Source organism: Protomyctophum parallelum, assembly GCF_964188405.1.
Source record: "Protomyctophum parallelum genome assembly, chromosome: 14".
Taxonomy (NCBI): domain Eukaryota; kingdom Metazoa; phylum Chordata; class Actinopteri; order Myctophiformes; family Myctophidae; genus Protomyctophum; species Protomyctophum parallelum.
The window spans coordinates 32,792,779-32,809,530 of NC_139709.1; the positions used below are offsets into that span (position 1 = coordinate 32,792,779).

At 42.6% G+C, this 16,752-nt stretch overlaps 2 protein-coding genes across 2 annotated transcripts; both read left to right on the plus strand.

Moving 5' to 3' along the window:
• Positions 1 to 4,129: 4,129 nt before the first annotated feature.
• LOC310870291 (aquaporin FA-CHIP-like) lies at positions 4,130 to 8,299 on the plus strand. The gene is made up of 4 exons (XM_083781455.1): positions 4,130 to 4,565; positions 5,436 to 5,600; positions 6,042 to 6,125; positions 7,472 to 8,299. Exons 1-4 carry the CDS (start codon positions 4,203 to 4,205, stop codon positions 7,655 to 7,657), a joined length of 798 nt encoding a protein of 265 aa, XP_083637581.1. The 5' UTR covers positions 4,130 to 4,202; the 3' UTR covers positions 7,658 to 8,299.
• Positions 8,300 to 13,386: 5,087 nt separating this feature from the next.
• On the plus strand, positions 13,387 to 15,595 carry LOC310871259 (aquaporin-1-like; the record flags this gene model as incomplete). The annotated part of the gene is made up of 4 exons (XM_083782748.1): positions 13,387 to 13,749; positions 14,178 to 14,336; positions 14,508 to 14,588; positions 15,341 to 15,595. The coding sequence occupies 4 exons, from the start codon at positions 13,387 to 13,389 to the stop codon at positions 15,593 to 15,595; spliced, it is 858 nt and encodes a 285-aa protein (XP_083638874.1).
• Positions 15,596 to 16,752: the final 1,157 nt, after the last annotated feature.

The following is a 16,752-nucleotide window of genomic DNA, read 5'->3' on the forward strand; positions in this document are numbered from 1 at the left end:
ATCTACCCAGAAATAGCACGGAATTGCAATTCCGTACATACATACGCCTAGAAAATCCCCAAAATCCGTACAAATGACACTGTGAAAACCTCCCCGTAGAGAATGACGGAGGAGCGCCGTCTCCACCAAACTTGAGCCACGGGAGACACCACCGACCGGCCTCACTCTGTCTCACTCTTTTCCACAAGAAAAGAGTGAGCAGACGTATTCCCTCACCAGCCTCTCAAAGCATTTGCTGACTGTCAGTGTGAGAGTGACTACTGATTGCTACTATGGTGGCGAATCAATGAGCTGAATGCTTTCTACAGAAGGTTTGAGGCGCTATACATGCTATAGCACTGGCCTGCAGGCAGCTGACACGATTCGCCTGGTGGAAGGGAGTGCTCTATAGCCTTGTAGCAGAAAGCATGCTCGTCGTCTGTAAACAGGACGTGAAGAAAGTGTTGGGCATCAGGAAAGCAGCCGGCCGAGATTAGCATCCCCGAGCCGGTCATCAAGACCTGCTCTGACTTCCTGAGTGCCAGTATTTCAATCTCTCCCTGGGGCCAGTCCGTGGTCCCCAGGTGTGTCTTAAGAGGTTTATCACACTGTCATTCCACTAATCCTATCCCATCCATTATAATTACTTTTTATACTGTATATATTTGTATTATCTCATCTCTGCAGCATATGTCCCGCCAACATTTCGCTATACATGGACCTCAGTACTTGGTAGGTGACAAATGAACCCCTCTTGATTCTTGGTTTCCTACCACACGAGGCAGGAGAGCCATGGACCCCTACGTACCACACAGGCAGGCCAGCAGACGTTTCAGCCGGTGTTGTCAAGTTGTGGGAATTAATGGAATCTGATGCTGAAACGTGAAACCATCCATCCTTTGTCCAGCTATATTGAACTGGTATAGGAATCATATATGACTCACATGTAGTGACATTCTTCTTGCAAATGAAGGCAAAGGAAACATAATTTCCTTTGCCTATATATGCCACTAAGCAGCAAAAAGGAATGGCCATGGACTGGAACATTTTGACAATATCACCCACAGACATGGAGGATACCACAAACGTGCTCTAAAAGCAAGGCATTTCATCTGCACACACAGTACAAGAGGTCGTCCCGCACAGAGCATTGCAGTGTGGGACGGCCTGTACCCATCTCCTCCCTTCAACTCCGACATGTACATATCGTGCATATCTCAGTACGCAAGGCATTGGATCAAGGAATGGAACCAGGGCACACAGAATGAGAGAGGAGACTGCTTCTCATGCCCCACATCATTCCAGGGCGGCTGTCTGTCTGTGCATGCGTGCGTGCGTGCCGTGCGTGCGTGCAAGAAATTAAATAACAGGAGTATCAAACTTCCTTCCTCTGAATGAACTTGTTCTTATCATCATGACAGCAGTCTGTCATAAACTTCCTGGTTCGCCATGCAGAGACAACTGCGCCGCACTGACACACATTTAGAGAGTCCCAACTAGGAGCCATATACCCACAACGGTACAGTTAATCATTGAAAGTTTCACAGTGTAATTTTAGAAGGGAACACTTTCCCTCGTCTCGCCCCCCGGATGTCTCAAAAATAAATATGAAAGAAAGATTATAGCTACATTGGCATTAAAAGTTTCAAGGCTGGCTTTGTGAAAACATAAAAGAAAAAGTATCTGTATCCAACTAAAAATGTGATGCATGCATATCTGTAACCGAGTCTAACTGCTTTCTTATTCTGTGGTTCAGTCAGTGGGTGGGTGGCTGCCGTCACATGCGATTGCGTTGGAGGTCAGGTACGACAGGCTGGTCGTTTTCCCACAGTTGATGTTTTACCCCGTTACACCTATTACTCCATATCTAACAAGCATTAACTAAATGGCCTTGCAGTGCTTTTCCACCACTGGAGTTGCTCTATAACTACAGGTCGGAGTACCATATAGTGGAGCCTGAAGAAAACAGATTTAACCTTCAATACTCTATCATTATAAATCCATCATGTTTCCACCTCATGGTCCAGCAGCAAAAAAACATTCCAGAGCATCGTCCCATTGCTAGCGCTGTATAGGTTAAAACCTTTTTTTATTAACTGAGACACATCATGACAGAAAGAGATCCAATGCAACGCATGCTCCGTTTTCCTCTCCCTCGCTCTCTCTATCCCCCTCCCGCCTCTCTCTCTCTCTCCCCCTCATGTCTGTTTTCTCTGTCTCCGTTAATCCAAAGCTCACGTGAAAGGCCAGTCCACGACAGGCGGTCCTGAAACATCTTGAGTGAGCCCTTTATGTGGGGGCGGGGGTAGGGTGTTGATTCTCAGTAAGTAGCCCTTCCCTATGTTCTGTCCGTCAATGGGATGACTAGATCATGACAAGTGTACCGATCAACGGCGGTGGAAAAAAAGTACTGAAATGCTTTTAACTTAAATAAAAGTATAAATGCTTCAATATAAAAACTACTCCGTATAAAACTACTTACGTTACAACTTAAGAAAAAGTCCGGAATTCAAAATGTACTCACAAAAGTACAAAAGTATTGGCATTAAATTGTACTTAAAGTACCACACGTAAAAGTACTCATTATACAGAATGTTATACACAATGTGGCCGTAAATGTATAGGGCTGAAGTGGTTAATGTATGTTTTCCAAATCTACAAAGTAACAACTAAAGTTTCCAAATAATTGTACTAGTGGAGTAAAAAGTACAATATTTGCCTCTGAAATGTAGTGGAGTAGAAATAAAAGTACTGAAAAGTTGACACTCAAGTAAAGTACAAATACCTCAAAATTAGTACAGTACTTAAGTAAATGTACTTAGTTACTTTACAACACTGCCGATCACTCACTGTGTTGTAATGTAGTGTTGTAATGAATGTGTTGTAATGCAAACCACAATAATATTGAGGGGAAATAAACCCACATTCAACAGCACGTCATGTTCATTTCATCATAACGTATAGAGGTTTGCTGACCGTTGCAGTTTGACCGCAAAGGCATTCCAGAATCGTCATAGGGTTAGGGTTAGACACAGGCGGTTAGGGTTTACCAGGAAACTCCATGACCAAAGTATGCAGGATGCCACTATAGCGCTATCACGGTAATTCGCTTGCTAGATCGATCATCAGGTTTTCTGTCGCTTTATGTTCTTCTTCCCATCTTGCTATGCAGGTATGACTCGCATATATCTTTCGGCCACAATAATAGGACTTGTGCAAAGTCTTATACGTTTTCTACGTCCATGTGTTTAATAAACTGCAGAACTTTGCTGTGTGTTAGTTGCCTTGCAGTCTCAGAGATGAATGAACAACTGAATGACCCAGTCAGCACCCCATTTAGACCTGAAGACGATTCGAAGTGTCTTCTAATTCCTGACAGTTTTCTGAAAAACCCTATGTTTCTGTGTCAGTCGTTCTCAAACATTTTCATGTCGAGGACCCCCAAAAATATATGAAATTGGACCGAGGACCCCCCCCCCCAGAAGCAAAGATTTTAGTTAAAAACGCTCACTCTGAAAGAATATATATTCCAAATTTGCGCCACATTTTCATGATTTTTCAAAAATAGCAGACCTACAAGCTTGTAGGCTATTTTTCAATAGCTAAAAGTATAACATAATGCTTAAAACACCAAAAGGGCTTCCGGGCCCAGAATGGGTTAAAAGAGGAGAGCGTTTTATAGGATCACCAACAGATAATTCTAAATCACAAACCCTGACTCATAATCATAGACTCTGAATCAATCCGACCAATAACACTAGAATGCCTTTTGTGCAAAGGCAACATTAGCCCACTGTCTAGTGTCTACAGCAGCTTTTGGGGCCAATATACTACCACCACACACACACACAAAGGTCCAAAGAGCACAACGAGGTGCACGGAGGAGGTCCCAGGAGCGGGCAGGAGGCGAGAGAGGAGGAGGAGGGAGGGAGGGAACCCAGAGAGAGAGGAGGAAGGGAGGGAGGGAGGGAGGGAACCCATAGAGAGAGGAGGAAGGGAGGGAAGTGGGAGACCAGCCTTTTGGATTTCTCATTAATTCAGTGTGGCCTTCCCTTTCACTTTTTAGGACCCGCCCCCTTACCATTATCAGCCCTCAGCCATATATATGCAGCCTGTTGCTGTTTGTGAGTGAGGGAGTGTACACACACACACACACACACACACACACCACTAAGGACCACCACAGGCCTCTCTATAGCTGCACTGTCATATACAGCCATACCATGAGAGAGTTCAGGGACAAGGCGTTCTGGCGGGCCGTGCTGGCCGAGATGGTGGGGATGATCGTCTTCATCTACCTCAGCATCTCCGCGGCCATCGGCAACTCCAACAACACCAACCCGGACCAGGAGGTCAAGGTCTCGCTGACCTTCGGACTGGCCATCGCCACGCTGGCCCAGAGCCTGGGGCACATCAGCGGAGCCCACCTGAACCCCGCCGTCACCCTGGGCATGCTGGTCAGCTGCCAGATCAGCGTCTTCAAGGCGCTCATGTACATCGTGGCCCAGATGCTGGGCTCGGCGCTGGGCAGCGGCATCGTGTATGGAACGCGTCCAAATTCGACTCTTGCACTGGGTCTCAATGAGGTAAGTGTCTCATTACTTCTCGTGGTTGTTTTGTAATGTTGTCGTTTTGTATGTTGTATGTGTGTGCAGAGCTAAGAAATGTAATTACTTTCATTGTCATTTAATGTATTCAGAGTGCAACTCTTTCAAACTTTTACCGTAAGAGTGTAAAGTACAAAAAAAAGAACAGTGCAAAACTGTGTGTAGGTACCATATGAATATGCATGTAGCGTGGTGATAACGTGTGGTGTGCCTAGAGTTGTTATTATTGCTCACAATTAGATGGTGGTGATGGTGATGGTGATGCACAATTATACCACGCTGTGATGCACCGGATGAAAGCACTTAACATGATCATGTGACAGTGATTAAATGTCTTACATTTGGGAAGTTCTTCACGCTGTATTCTGGAAACTGCAGGAGGTTTTGACTACTGGACTACTTGTTCTCCATGGTGCTAATAAACAACACTTGTCTTAATACAGTAATTGCATTCTTGCTAAACATTGACCGACTATGACCTCCACCTGCCTGAGTTGAGAGATCGACTCAGACAGGAGAGTCATATATGTATACGTATTATAGTGCATCCAAGTTAACCGCAGACTAGTAGTATTGAAAAATGCAATTACCGTAATTTGAAAATAAATTAGCAGTCTGGCATTCGCAGGGTCTTTTGCCCAATTGCTGTCATACATAATTAAGCCAAATGAAGAATTGCTTTTTTTCCCCCCATGGGGGCCAGTTCAGCTATACTTGCCAGCAATTCCTAAATGGGAAGTTCTAGTGCTATGAGAAACATCTAACACTAATGCAAACTGACAAAATGTTGTTGTTTTGGCTTGCCCCTCCGCTCCCCCCCCCCCCCCCCCCCACCCCATGCTTCCACAGCTCAGCCCCGGTCTCACCGCTAGTCAAGGCTTCGGTATCGAGATGTTGGCCACCTTCCAGCTGGTCCTCTGTGTCATTGCTGTTACTGATAAAAGGCGGCGTGATGTCACCGGCTCGGCACCCTTAGCCATTGGCCTCTCAGTCGCATTGGGACACTTGGCAGCTGTAAGTCAATAGGTTCTTCTGCAGCCGTTGTGCACAGTGCAGTATCTTGTTTTAATACCCACACAAAGCCTGTGCTGTACGTAGTACTAGTATATACTGTGGAAAGGTGGTTAAAACACAAAACAATGTGTGATCTCTCCATGTACAAGAACCTCTACCACAGAATTTCATGCACTTATCTTTTTCTCACACACACACACACACACACACACACACACACACACACACACACACACTTTACAATCACGCACACACACATTCACTGGCAACTTAACAATCATATTGTCTTATATTGTCTAAAACGGAATGCAACAATAAAACATCTTTTTAATATCATACCTGCAGCTCCCATGGTCTTGTCTGGCAAAAGTCAGACCACCAAAGCGTTTCACTAAACTATAGCTATATCTAATGTTGTCTCTTCTTTGTTATTGAACACAGATCAGCTACACAGGCTGTGGAATCAACCCTGCGCGCTCCTTCGGCCCGGCTTTGATCCTAAACAACTTCGGCGAACACCACTGGGTGAGTCACAGATCAGAACACGCAATCTTGCACACTATTCTAATGCCTCGCATTCTTGTGCGAGGCCCATTGTACAGTCTGTGCCATGCCTAGACAATTCAATAACTGAATAACCAGCAATCCTCCATTATGTTACAAAGTCAACGTGTGATAACATCAATTGTTTTATTATTAGCCAAACACAGATAAAACCACATGGGCCTAACAAGGGAAAGAATGTATCGCTCCAATGCAACCATGTGATAGTTTGATTTCAGAGGTTCTCAAAGTGGGGTCCAGGAACCCCCTTGGGTTTCTTGAGGGGGTTCCAAATGGGACCCTTCCAGGTCTGCAACTCTCAGAGTCATGGGGGTCCTTGAAATTAAAAAAAAAGAATCACACCAGTGTGAAGTGAGGGGCGCTAATATATTAAAGTCTAACTCATGTTGCTATGATTAGGTGATGTAATGGTGATGTAAAACAAACATGGACAATTGTCAAATTACATGTAATGTTTGTCTTAGGGACAAAATGACGAAAATGTCCCTTCATTGTCAATGGCGTTTTTAAGGAAAAACGAACATTAAACCTGTATATAGGAGGCGCCCCTCAAAAATAGATATAATGTTGAGAACAACTGCATTGTTTCATTGTGTGATCTCTTCCTATAATGACTGTGGAGGTTCAGGAATTGATCCGATGCCTATTTATTCATAGTTTGGATTTTCGGTGGTCACCTCACCACCGAAAATCCCAAACTACGAATAGGCATTTAAGTCTCTCGAGACTAGTGTTGACTCCCACAATGTTCAATTGCTTCCGTCTGCGTCATACAGTCTGTGCAACGGAAGCGCTGAAAACTATCCAGGGGGGGTAAAGCGGATGTTTCGCCTCTCCACAAACTTCCGTTTCGACATTTGCACTGACGTAAATTGTGTCCAACTGTAAATCAAATCATCAAAAGCATAGCTTGCTGCTTTAACCCATTTTGGGACGGGAACCCGTTTTGGTGTTAGCATCATGCTATGCTTTAGCTATTGAAAAATAGCAGATCTACAAGCTCATAGCGCGCCACAGACTGTAGGTCTGCTATGTTTAGAAAAATCAAAGAACGACTGACATAGAAACATAAGCGTTTTCAGAAAACCGTCAGGATGTAGAAGACATTTTTTTTAATCTGATCTCGGGTCAGAATGGGTTTTAAAGCCAAAATGGAAATGAAAGATATTTTTCAAATATATTTTCACGAAGGAGAAATTACAAAGAGATCTCCTCAGAGGTGCACTAGTTACAGTTCCAGACACAGACAGACAGACAGAGTCATGTGACAGACTGTGGTAATAATCCGATCTTTTAACCCAACGCAGGTGTACTGGGTGGGGCCAATGTGCGGAGGCGTGGCCGCGGCACTCATCTACGACTTCCTCCTGTACCCCAAGTTCGACGACTTCCCCGAGCGCCTGAAGGTCCTCGTCAGCGGCCCGGTGGGAGACTACGACGTCAACGGAGCCGATCACGAAGCCACAGGCGTGGAGCTGTCCTCCTCAAAGTAGTAAACAAACCAGCACTATAAAATCCCCAGACGTGTTCATTTAACGCTGAGAGTGTACAAAATGGAACAAATGGAGAGAGAAAATAAAATGGATACAAATGGAACCAAATGGACTCTTATACGGGTCCGTTTGGTTCCGTTTGTACACTTGGATTTTAATGAACGCTCAGGATTTTTGCGGTGAATTCAGCACCAGCGTTTAGTGTGAAGTACTGAGGATCGGTGCTATCGACTCTTGTAAAAAGACGGGGGGTAACAAAAGCTATTGAATTTGCTTCGGCGTGTCAGTGATTTATGCCATTGTGAAATGCCAATGATTATTTCATGAGGTCTTTTATGGTGGTAATAGTCATTTAGGATCTAATTCTAATTCACTCAAATTTGACTACATACCATTTTGCACCCAGACCACTGCCACCCAAGCATAATGTGTTTAGATTTGTAACAACCTCAAGTGAGCTACTTTTTGTGTGTTAAAAATGTCTTCCCTCATCAGTATTCTATGCGTTTGTTTTTGTATACATATTTCTAAGTACCTTTATGAGTAATGACTTATATTTCTTTTGTATAATGTATTATGTGTGTCTTTTCCATCACTTTTGTAAGTAAAATAAAACACCCGACTGTTGGTAACAAATGTTGTTCTGAGTACCATATAAACTGTGAATTTCTCTTTTGTTTAGCACACCTATAAGGTAATGAACAGTAGCCTACAGTACATTATGACTCTCTGAGGATGGAAAGAAATAGCCAATAGTTTTGAATAAATTGCCAATGTGACTTTAAGTGGTTGATACTGTTAGTATCATTTTTGACATAATGGAGACACCAAAATGAACAAATGTTTAGTAAGAGTCATGGATGGATGATGTCGTGGCATAACTGCAGTTTTTTCTCATAGTGGATTTGAGCTACGCTGTACATTTCAGATTATCACTTCATCACAGCCCTTCCCTGCATTTTGAGGGACAATGAATGGAACATTTTCCATGTCGTAGGGCCATACTAATCAACTAGCAGTGGTGTAAAGTACATTTACTTGAGTACTGTACATAAGAACAAGTTTGAATTATTTGTACTTTATTTGAGTATTTCCAATACTTCTACGCCACTACATCTCAGAGGCAAATATTGTATTTTTACTCCACTACATTTATTTTATTTGAAAACTTTAGTTACTAGTTACCTTGATTATTATTACAAAACATACATTAAATTCAGCCCTATATACATTTTGCCGATTTCGGCCATTTGAAAATACATCTACAAGCTCACCATGCGTTGTGATGCGACGCATGGTGAGCTACAATGACTTCACTACAATGACTTCATTAAACACATGCATGCCTAAAAGTAGCAGTTTGCACAATAGGCTTGATCCACATCCAGTTATTGGACAAAGTATACTCAACCCCGGTACTTGAGTACTCCTGGTCAAATATTACTCATTCATTGCAACTATATTTGAATAGGGCTTAAGTGGATCATTCCTAATTTACTTATTAGAACGGTAGTGGAGTCAAAAGTACAATATTTGTCTTCAAAAATGTATTGGATCGAGTGTAAGTAAATATCCAAAAAATACAAATAAGTAACGTACAGAAGAGATACACCTTTTTTTTTCTTTTTCTTTTTTTTTTACTTAACTAGGTGTACTCAAGTATGTCCACCACTGCTCACATCCAATGATACTGTACTTATTTACATCTAAGCTGTATAGATTTCTGACACCATGTGCTCTTTATCAGGATACTGCATGGCAAAGTATACAGGATGTCACTATATATACTGTATAAATCTGCTTGTTAAAACTAGTCAAACAAACTATTCAAACAAAGTATACAGGATGTCACTATAGGTAGTGTAGAAATCTGCTTGTTAACACATCATGTTTTCTATCTATTCCCCCCATATCCCATCTTGCTTAATTGGCTCACATGTCTTGCTTATTTGACTCACATGTCTTTCTGTCACGTATGGCTTGTGCAAATGTATATCTCGCGCTTGCTTAGAGATGAGTTATGCAAACTGAATGACCAGTCACCACCTTTAATAGGGGGAGAGCGTTTAGGATCTCAAGGATTATCACTACATGACAGGAGTTAACTTAAGTAAGAATAAACTATCATTAGATTTGGTAAACATCTGCTGGCCCAGAGGTATAACAATATTATTATTAGTATTATTAAGACCGCATGTCGCAGTTAACTATGAAATTGTGCATTTCCTGTCAGTCAGTCAGTCAGTCGTGACATCACGTGATGCCCGAAAGTTATTAGTGCAGCCGTGCCCGGCAGCTGGCGAACACTAGAGTTCTCAACAGGCCCGAAAATGAAGGCCAGGCCCTACCTGGGCCTTCATCAAACCCTGTACACTCAAGACACTGCCCCGGCTGCCACCCTTAGAACTCCATATATGAAGCTGACCTGACCTAACCTGACCTGACCTGAGGCAGAGACCACCATCCTCACTAAGAGCAACCTGGGGACCACCACTATTGTGTCGGGTGGGTCCATCATACACCTACCTGACAACATTGGTGGGGGTTCATGCACCATTCCATGGGTTAAGATTAGGGTTTTTTTTCTCACACTATCACAGGCTACATTCATGAGCTGGACAAAAGAAAATATAGCTTTCAAAGGCACTACATTTTTGTTGGATACAGCCACATTTTAATGCATCAACTATGCCTATTTAAGTATTTTTCCCTGGACCAAACGGGACACCCAAAGGAAGGAAGGAAGGAAGGAAAAAGAAAGGGGGAATAGGCCTATAGAGACAGTCTTTGCCATCATGCCAGTCATAAACCAATGCAGTCAGCCACCCTGTCACAATAACTCACAGCGAACCTCAGCAACCACAAAACAACCTTTTTATCAATTGAACGTTAGCATTTGGAATTGTTGGCTGTTATGTCAAAGCCCAATTAAAACCTCTAGCTCGAACCAAAATAAATAGATCTTGTGATCAAGAGCCACACAGTGTACACACATATTGTTCCCTCACCTGTTACCAGTTACAACTCACATACAGTACCTTCAACGGTAGATACAACACAACATACAAACTGTAGCAGTGTAGTAGCATCAGCATTCAATTCCAGAGCCACAAACAGTCACTGAACATGTTGTATTGCCACCCAGTCATTGGGACCCAAAATGACAGTAATAGTACACCAACTTGAAGCACACTAGTATACTATACAGTTAGCCCTGTAAACATGACCCTCGTATTCATACGAGGGTCATGACGTAACTTCACCCTGGTCTTTGCAGACGCTACATTTACAAATAATTAAAATATATAAACATTCGCATTTCAAATATAAAGTACTCACAAAGTTTCCCACGGGTGTTAGTTAGTAGCAGCGCGAGCGATTAGAATTTCTGCATCCCGCGTTGTTTAATAAAAAGCATTTTTATCCGAGGTGTTATTTTGCCATTGGCTTTCAACTACGCGCCCCTATCGGTCGGGAGGATGGTGGCACTCGGTGTGTTCGATATAGGTACGCTGACCGCCCTGCCAATACAGACTAATAGGCGAGTGCGCTCTCGGTGTGCAACTGTGGATTTCCCAAACGAACCCTGTTTGAAAAAAGTAGCCGGAGAGCTCGGACAAAAATGCATTTTATTAAAGAACGCGGGACGCAGCAATTCTAATCGCTCGCGCTGCTACTAACTAACACCCGTGGGAAACTTTGTGAGTACTTTATATTTGAAATCTGAATGTTTAAATATACGGAAATCTTGTAAATGCAGCGGCTGCAAAAAACAGGGCAAAGTTACTGCATGACTGTCATGATAATTATCATGGCAGTCATGTTCCAGGGCTAACTATACAGTATACACCATGCCCATGGCATACAACACAAGCAGCAGCAAAGAAGAAACAAACAAAGTTCCTACCTTGAGCAGTCTTCTACTACTTGACTTCAGTTGTGTAAGTGATGCCAGGGTCAAACTTTGGAACCCAGAGAGATAGAGCCTCCGGGTCTCTCCATGATGAGCCCTCCAGCGGCATCTCCAGTCATCGTCTCCATCCTCCATACATCTGGCTAGCTGGCCACTACTTTCCTCCCAGTATCAATGGCACCGACCAGCCACATTCTCCTGGCTGCCATCTTCTCACTCAGCCTTGGATGTTTAATACTGCACATAGCATTCTGGTGTAGTGCAGTGGTCTGACAGGGATTTAGACCTATAGGGTCCTAGGGTCCAGCATGTCACAGGAGAATGGACTCAGGGCAGGGCTGTCGAAAAAGCTGAGCTTGGGTGTCTGGGGTACCTGTGTGGAGCAGGTTGACAGAGACACCATAAGCTTTGAGTATAAGTATTAAAGTAAGGTAGAGAGAAAGAAAGTGAACTCACCAAGAGCTACATACACAGCCTGTATACTGAACGTATACTTCATCCTTCCGGTTACATATATATTACAGTCTAGTAGTATACAGTACATATAGCCTATTATATCCTGTCAACACAGCCTAGTATACGTAGGTGTACATATATACGTAATGTTATATCAGAAAGATAATACATTTTAGGAAGGAAGCTGTGTGGACTTTGGACATGCGCCTGGACTACAGTGGACTTCACTAGGTATACCTTGAAATAAATTGAGAGATAGAAATCTAGATGTGCAACTTAATTACTTTCAAATAAACCATCATTAGTTGTAAACAGTTAAGAATGGCGTTTCATAAAAGGATTTGATGCTGTGACACACCAAACAAAACATTGTGTCTACTCTGCATATTTATTCTATAAATGTAAAATAGGACCCATGCACAGTTGCACACAGCACTTCAAGCACCTTTATGTTTGTTCATAATTCATATCACCCTCCCACCCACGCACACAAACACATGCGCACACACGCGCACAAGTTAATGCTTAGCAATTAGCATCTAACTCACCTGCAGAATGAATACAATCGACCAAGCAGTTTGTTAACTTAAAACTGTCTGACTGTCAGTCTGTCACACACTTGTGCCTGAGCAGTTTTCACTTCCTAACAACCCAGACTACTCCACTCAACTTCCATGAGGTGTAAAGTTACATTATAAGTTGTTTTTTCACTCTCTTTACTACAACTATCTCAATATGTTTGTTTACAGCTGGACGCAGGTGTGTGTAGTTGTGTGGAGGGGAGAGGGGGCGTGGCCACCGGAGGATTTGCGCTTGAAGGACTGATCAGTGCTCAGGGAGTGTCTACCAATTAATTCACTGGAGTGTGTCCAAACATTTTCATGTCAAGGTCCATTGTTTATTCTGCATTTAAGCCACGGACCACCACCAATGACATTTATAGCCTCTCAGACCCAAAACTTGTCTTCGCATATTTTGCTGTTGTTGAATAACATGTTGTCCACAATTCCATGCTGTATTTATTTTTTTAATTTAACCTTTATTTAACCAGTAAAAAAACCATAGGAGAGATAATCTATTTATTAGTGCTAGGTTGTAGTGGCCATGAAAGGATTCCTTGTGTATCAGTGATAACAACATAACAAAAAAAACCTCAAGATGCCCTTTAAGATGGCAAACGTCTCAGTTGATTGGGCCCACCTGATCCTTTAAATAAAGACACCTGGAGCAAATTGTTCATTTCATTCACTTCATGGTGTGGCAGGAGGGTAGTGTTGTATAGAGAACTATATCTAACAGAATAGGGCCTACTGCCTAGAGTAGACTAGACTATTAGCATAGTAAGCGTACAGTTCACAGAATGTCTGAAATCAAAACATGGTCATTTTGGAGGTCTGTTCTGGCCGAGTTTCTATGCATGGTCATGTTCATCTTTATTGGCATTTCAGCTGCTATAGGGGACAAATATGATACTTATCCTGACTATGAAGTGAAGGTAGCATTAACATTCGGACTGACCATTGCTACGCTGGCCCAGTGTATAGGTCACATCAGCGGAGCCCACCTGAATCCTGCCATCACCTTGGGTTTTCTGGCCACCTGCCAGATGAGCTTTCTCCGAGCTTTTTTCTACATCTTGGCTCAGATGTTGGGAGCAGTGGTGGGCAGTGCTATTGTATATGGCATCAGGCAAGAACACCAAAATTCCCTTGGTGTTAACAAGGTAAGGATGTGAATTCAGTTTGCTGATGTTGTATAAATGATAAGGCGTTTGGGGAATTGCCTGATCTTGTTCTCCTCAATACTGTACTTCTCGAGTCATTTAAGAATCTGCCTTCTCAGATGACTGCTGACAACCCCCTTTTTATGTAAATGCAAAAGAGTGCTAAATGTATCAAAATGATGCAGCCCACAGGGCTAGCTCAGGCAGCCATCTCAGAGCTAACCTCTCGTCACCAGGCTTTCCACCTTGGAGGAAAGCCTGGTCTGTGTTACTAAATTGTCTACATGTTCACTCTGATTGGGGCAGGCTATTTAAAACCTCTGTTTATGGTGCATTATTACAAATTATGCAAATTTAATTTGAAGTTCCCAAGAGTTATGATGAGGCATGGGGAGGACATTCTAACTCTCTTCCTGTCTCCATTGTAGCTCAATGACATCAGCCCAGGTCAAGGTTTTGCCGTGGAATTCCTCCTGACGTTCCAGCTGGTCCTGTGTGTTATATCGGTGACTGATGAGCGGCGTGACGTTAACGGGTTTGCACCTCTGGCTATTGGCTTGTCCGTTGCAGTGGGACACCTTGCAGGAGTGAGTACATAAAAGTTTTTTTTTTCCCTCTTTTGTGTGGCCCAATACAATGGATTGGCATGACGCTATAAACAGCCTTCAACCTTGGCTTGCATAGAATCATGAATCGGTCATGAATCGGTGCCAGAAAGGCAAAGTAAGTGGTCTCTTCCTGTGCTCTGATGTTTACAGATCAGCTACACCGGGTGTGGGATCAACCCAGCTCGATCCTTTGGGCCTGCACTTATTCAGCAGTCTTTTGAGAATCATTGGGTATGTACCATGCACAGTATAAAGTGACACATTGCACTATACACCAAAACATAATTATGAAATGTCTACATAAAAAGTCATTTAAACCTTCAGAAATTTTACCACTGGCATTCCTGTTTTTAGGCCTGTCATTATAGGTGAAATCGAACTAGCAGATCTACAAGCTCACAACACATCCTCAACATGCCACCTTATATATCTGAGATCGTTGACTATTCAGGTTAAAAACTTCAGCAGGTTAAAACATGGCAGTCTATATAAGCCTGACCTTATACTACATGTAATGTAAGCAAATTCACGAGATTGTGTCGGTGTGCATTGAAAATGGTGTTGCTATACTGTATGCTTGCACAAGCTGCATAGCTCACAATGTGTTAATAATCTGCTGTAGTCTTCTTTTAAGTAACCCATTTAGGACTACAGCCGTTTCTAAAAACACCTTCTAAATACTGACCTAAGTTTTCTGAAAATGATCAAATATTTATTCTAAAAATATATATACATTTTGCTATACTGTACATAGCAACAAGAACCCCAAAAGGGGTTCCTGTCCAGAAGGGGTAAAACATCCATCCTGGATGGAAAACGAACAGCAAATCAGCCTGGGGTTTCATGCCCCTTTAAGCAGGCCTTTCCAACTGATGACATTAACCTATCAATAGACGATTGATACTATCCCTCAGCTCTTTCAAGCCACAATGGAGATGTATGTATGTGTCAACTCATGACTCCCTCTTGTTTCTCCATTTCAGGTATACTGGGCAGCGCCCATGAGTGCAGGGCTGGCAGCAGCTCTCCTCTACGATTACCTGCTAATACCTCGGAAAGAGGCCTTCAGAGAGAGGGCCAAAGTCCTGTGCTGCTTTGGCCCAGAGGACGACGACGTTGACCGAGCGCCACTTCTGGAGGATGTTAATGACGACGAGCATATGCAGCATCATCATGGCCAGCATCATCGTGGCGAGCATCATCAAGCGAGCATCACCCTGAAGGGTTGTTCACTTTAAAGAGACAATAAAACCTATATAAACATCCTGTTGCAAGACATTCTTTCCCGTTTTCATTCCACCTACTACCCTTTTGCACAAATGACACTATAAACGATGATCTAAATGCTGAAGAACTGCCAAAAATGTTAGTTTTTCTTTCCTCAGGAAATGAAAAATATACTTTTTCCCCAGGAAATTAAGAACCATTTATTGTTTTAAACAAAGCAATACTGCATCATCAAAGTTGGTATTGTGACTTTATATATTGTCAATTGCTTGCATGAGAGTGAAAGTGTGGTGGAGTTGGTTGCTTTAGCAGACAGTTTGAAGGTCCAATGGAGATCAGAAGTTTTATCAAAGCGTTTTTTTTCTTTTTTTACTATCCATTATTGGTTCAATATTTTCGAAACGACACACGGACGTGGCGGGATGGATGTAAAAGGTTGAGCTGTTGGCTGCAGAATCTGATATGATTATGTTCATAATCATTGTTATAATGGATACTATTATTGGAAATGCAAACGGCGAAGCCCAGGAAGTGAAGATCTGTGCTGTTTGGGTCTTGACAGTGGAGCCCATCTGAACCCTGCTTTAAACTTCTGCTGCCAAAACGGTGGCCTTGGATGCTCTCTACACATCCTGGCTCAGATGCTTGGGGCTCATGTCTACGGCATTGTAAAAGCAATCGGACCAGAACGCATTTATTTTGCTTGGCATTTTAATAATATGGTAAGCAGTTGACCGTAAAGTCTTTTATCTGTCTTAAGCCTGATTTATACTGTCATGCACTGAAAATAGCCCACAATCGGCCCAATGCTGACTGCTGAGGTGCATTGAGCTTGCTGGCATGCTGGTCATTGGCAGACCATAAATTAAGCATTAAGCAATTAACAGTAATTTTCTCAGTGACTATTGATTTGTACAATCAGTGAAACTTAGTATGCAAGGACTTTTTCCTTAAATTGTGATTTCATTTGCAATATTTCTGTAAGCTAATTACAGCAGTTAACCACTTAAACCATCTATACTTAGTAAAACGGACTGCACTTGCGCCAGATTAATTCGCCAGCATTAGCCGGCATTAGCCGAGCTACAACGTTTTGCAAGATTAAGCTTGTAGATGGGCTATATTTATGTTTAACGCCACCCTTCAGCTTCTTCTAGTGACAATATTG

Bases quoted from the DNA above. Each gene is read 5' to 3' on its own strand.
- LOC310870291 (XM_083781455.1), top strand. From the start codon at position 4,203: ATGAGAGAGTTCAGGGACAAGGCGTTCTGGCGGGCCGTGCTGGCCGAG. The intron at 4,566-5,435 runs GTAAGTGTCTCA...ATGCTTCCACAG, and splicing joins TTGCACTGGGTCTCAATGAG to CTCAGCCCCGGTCTCACCGC. The intron at 6,126-7,471 runs GTGAGTCACAGA...AACCCAACGCAG, and splicing joins ACTTCGGCGAACACCACTGG to GTGTACTGGGTGGGGCCAAT.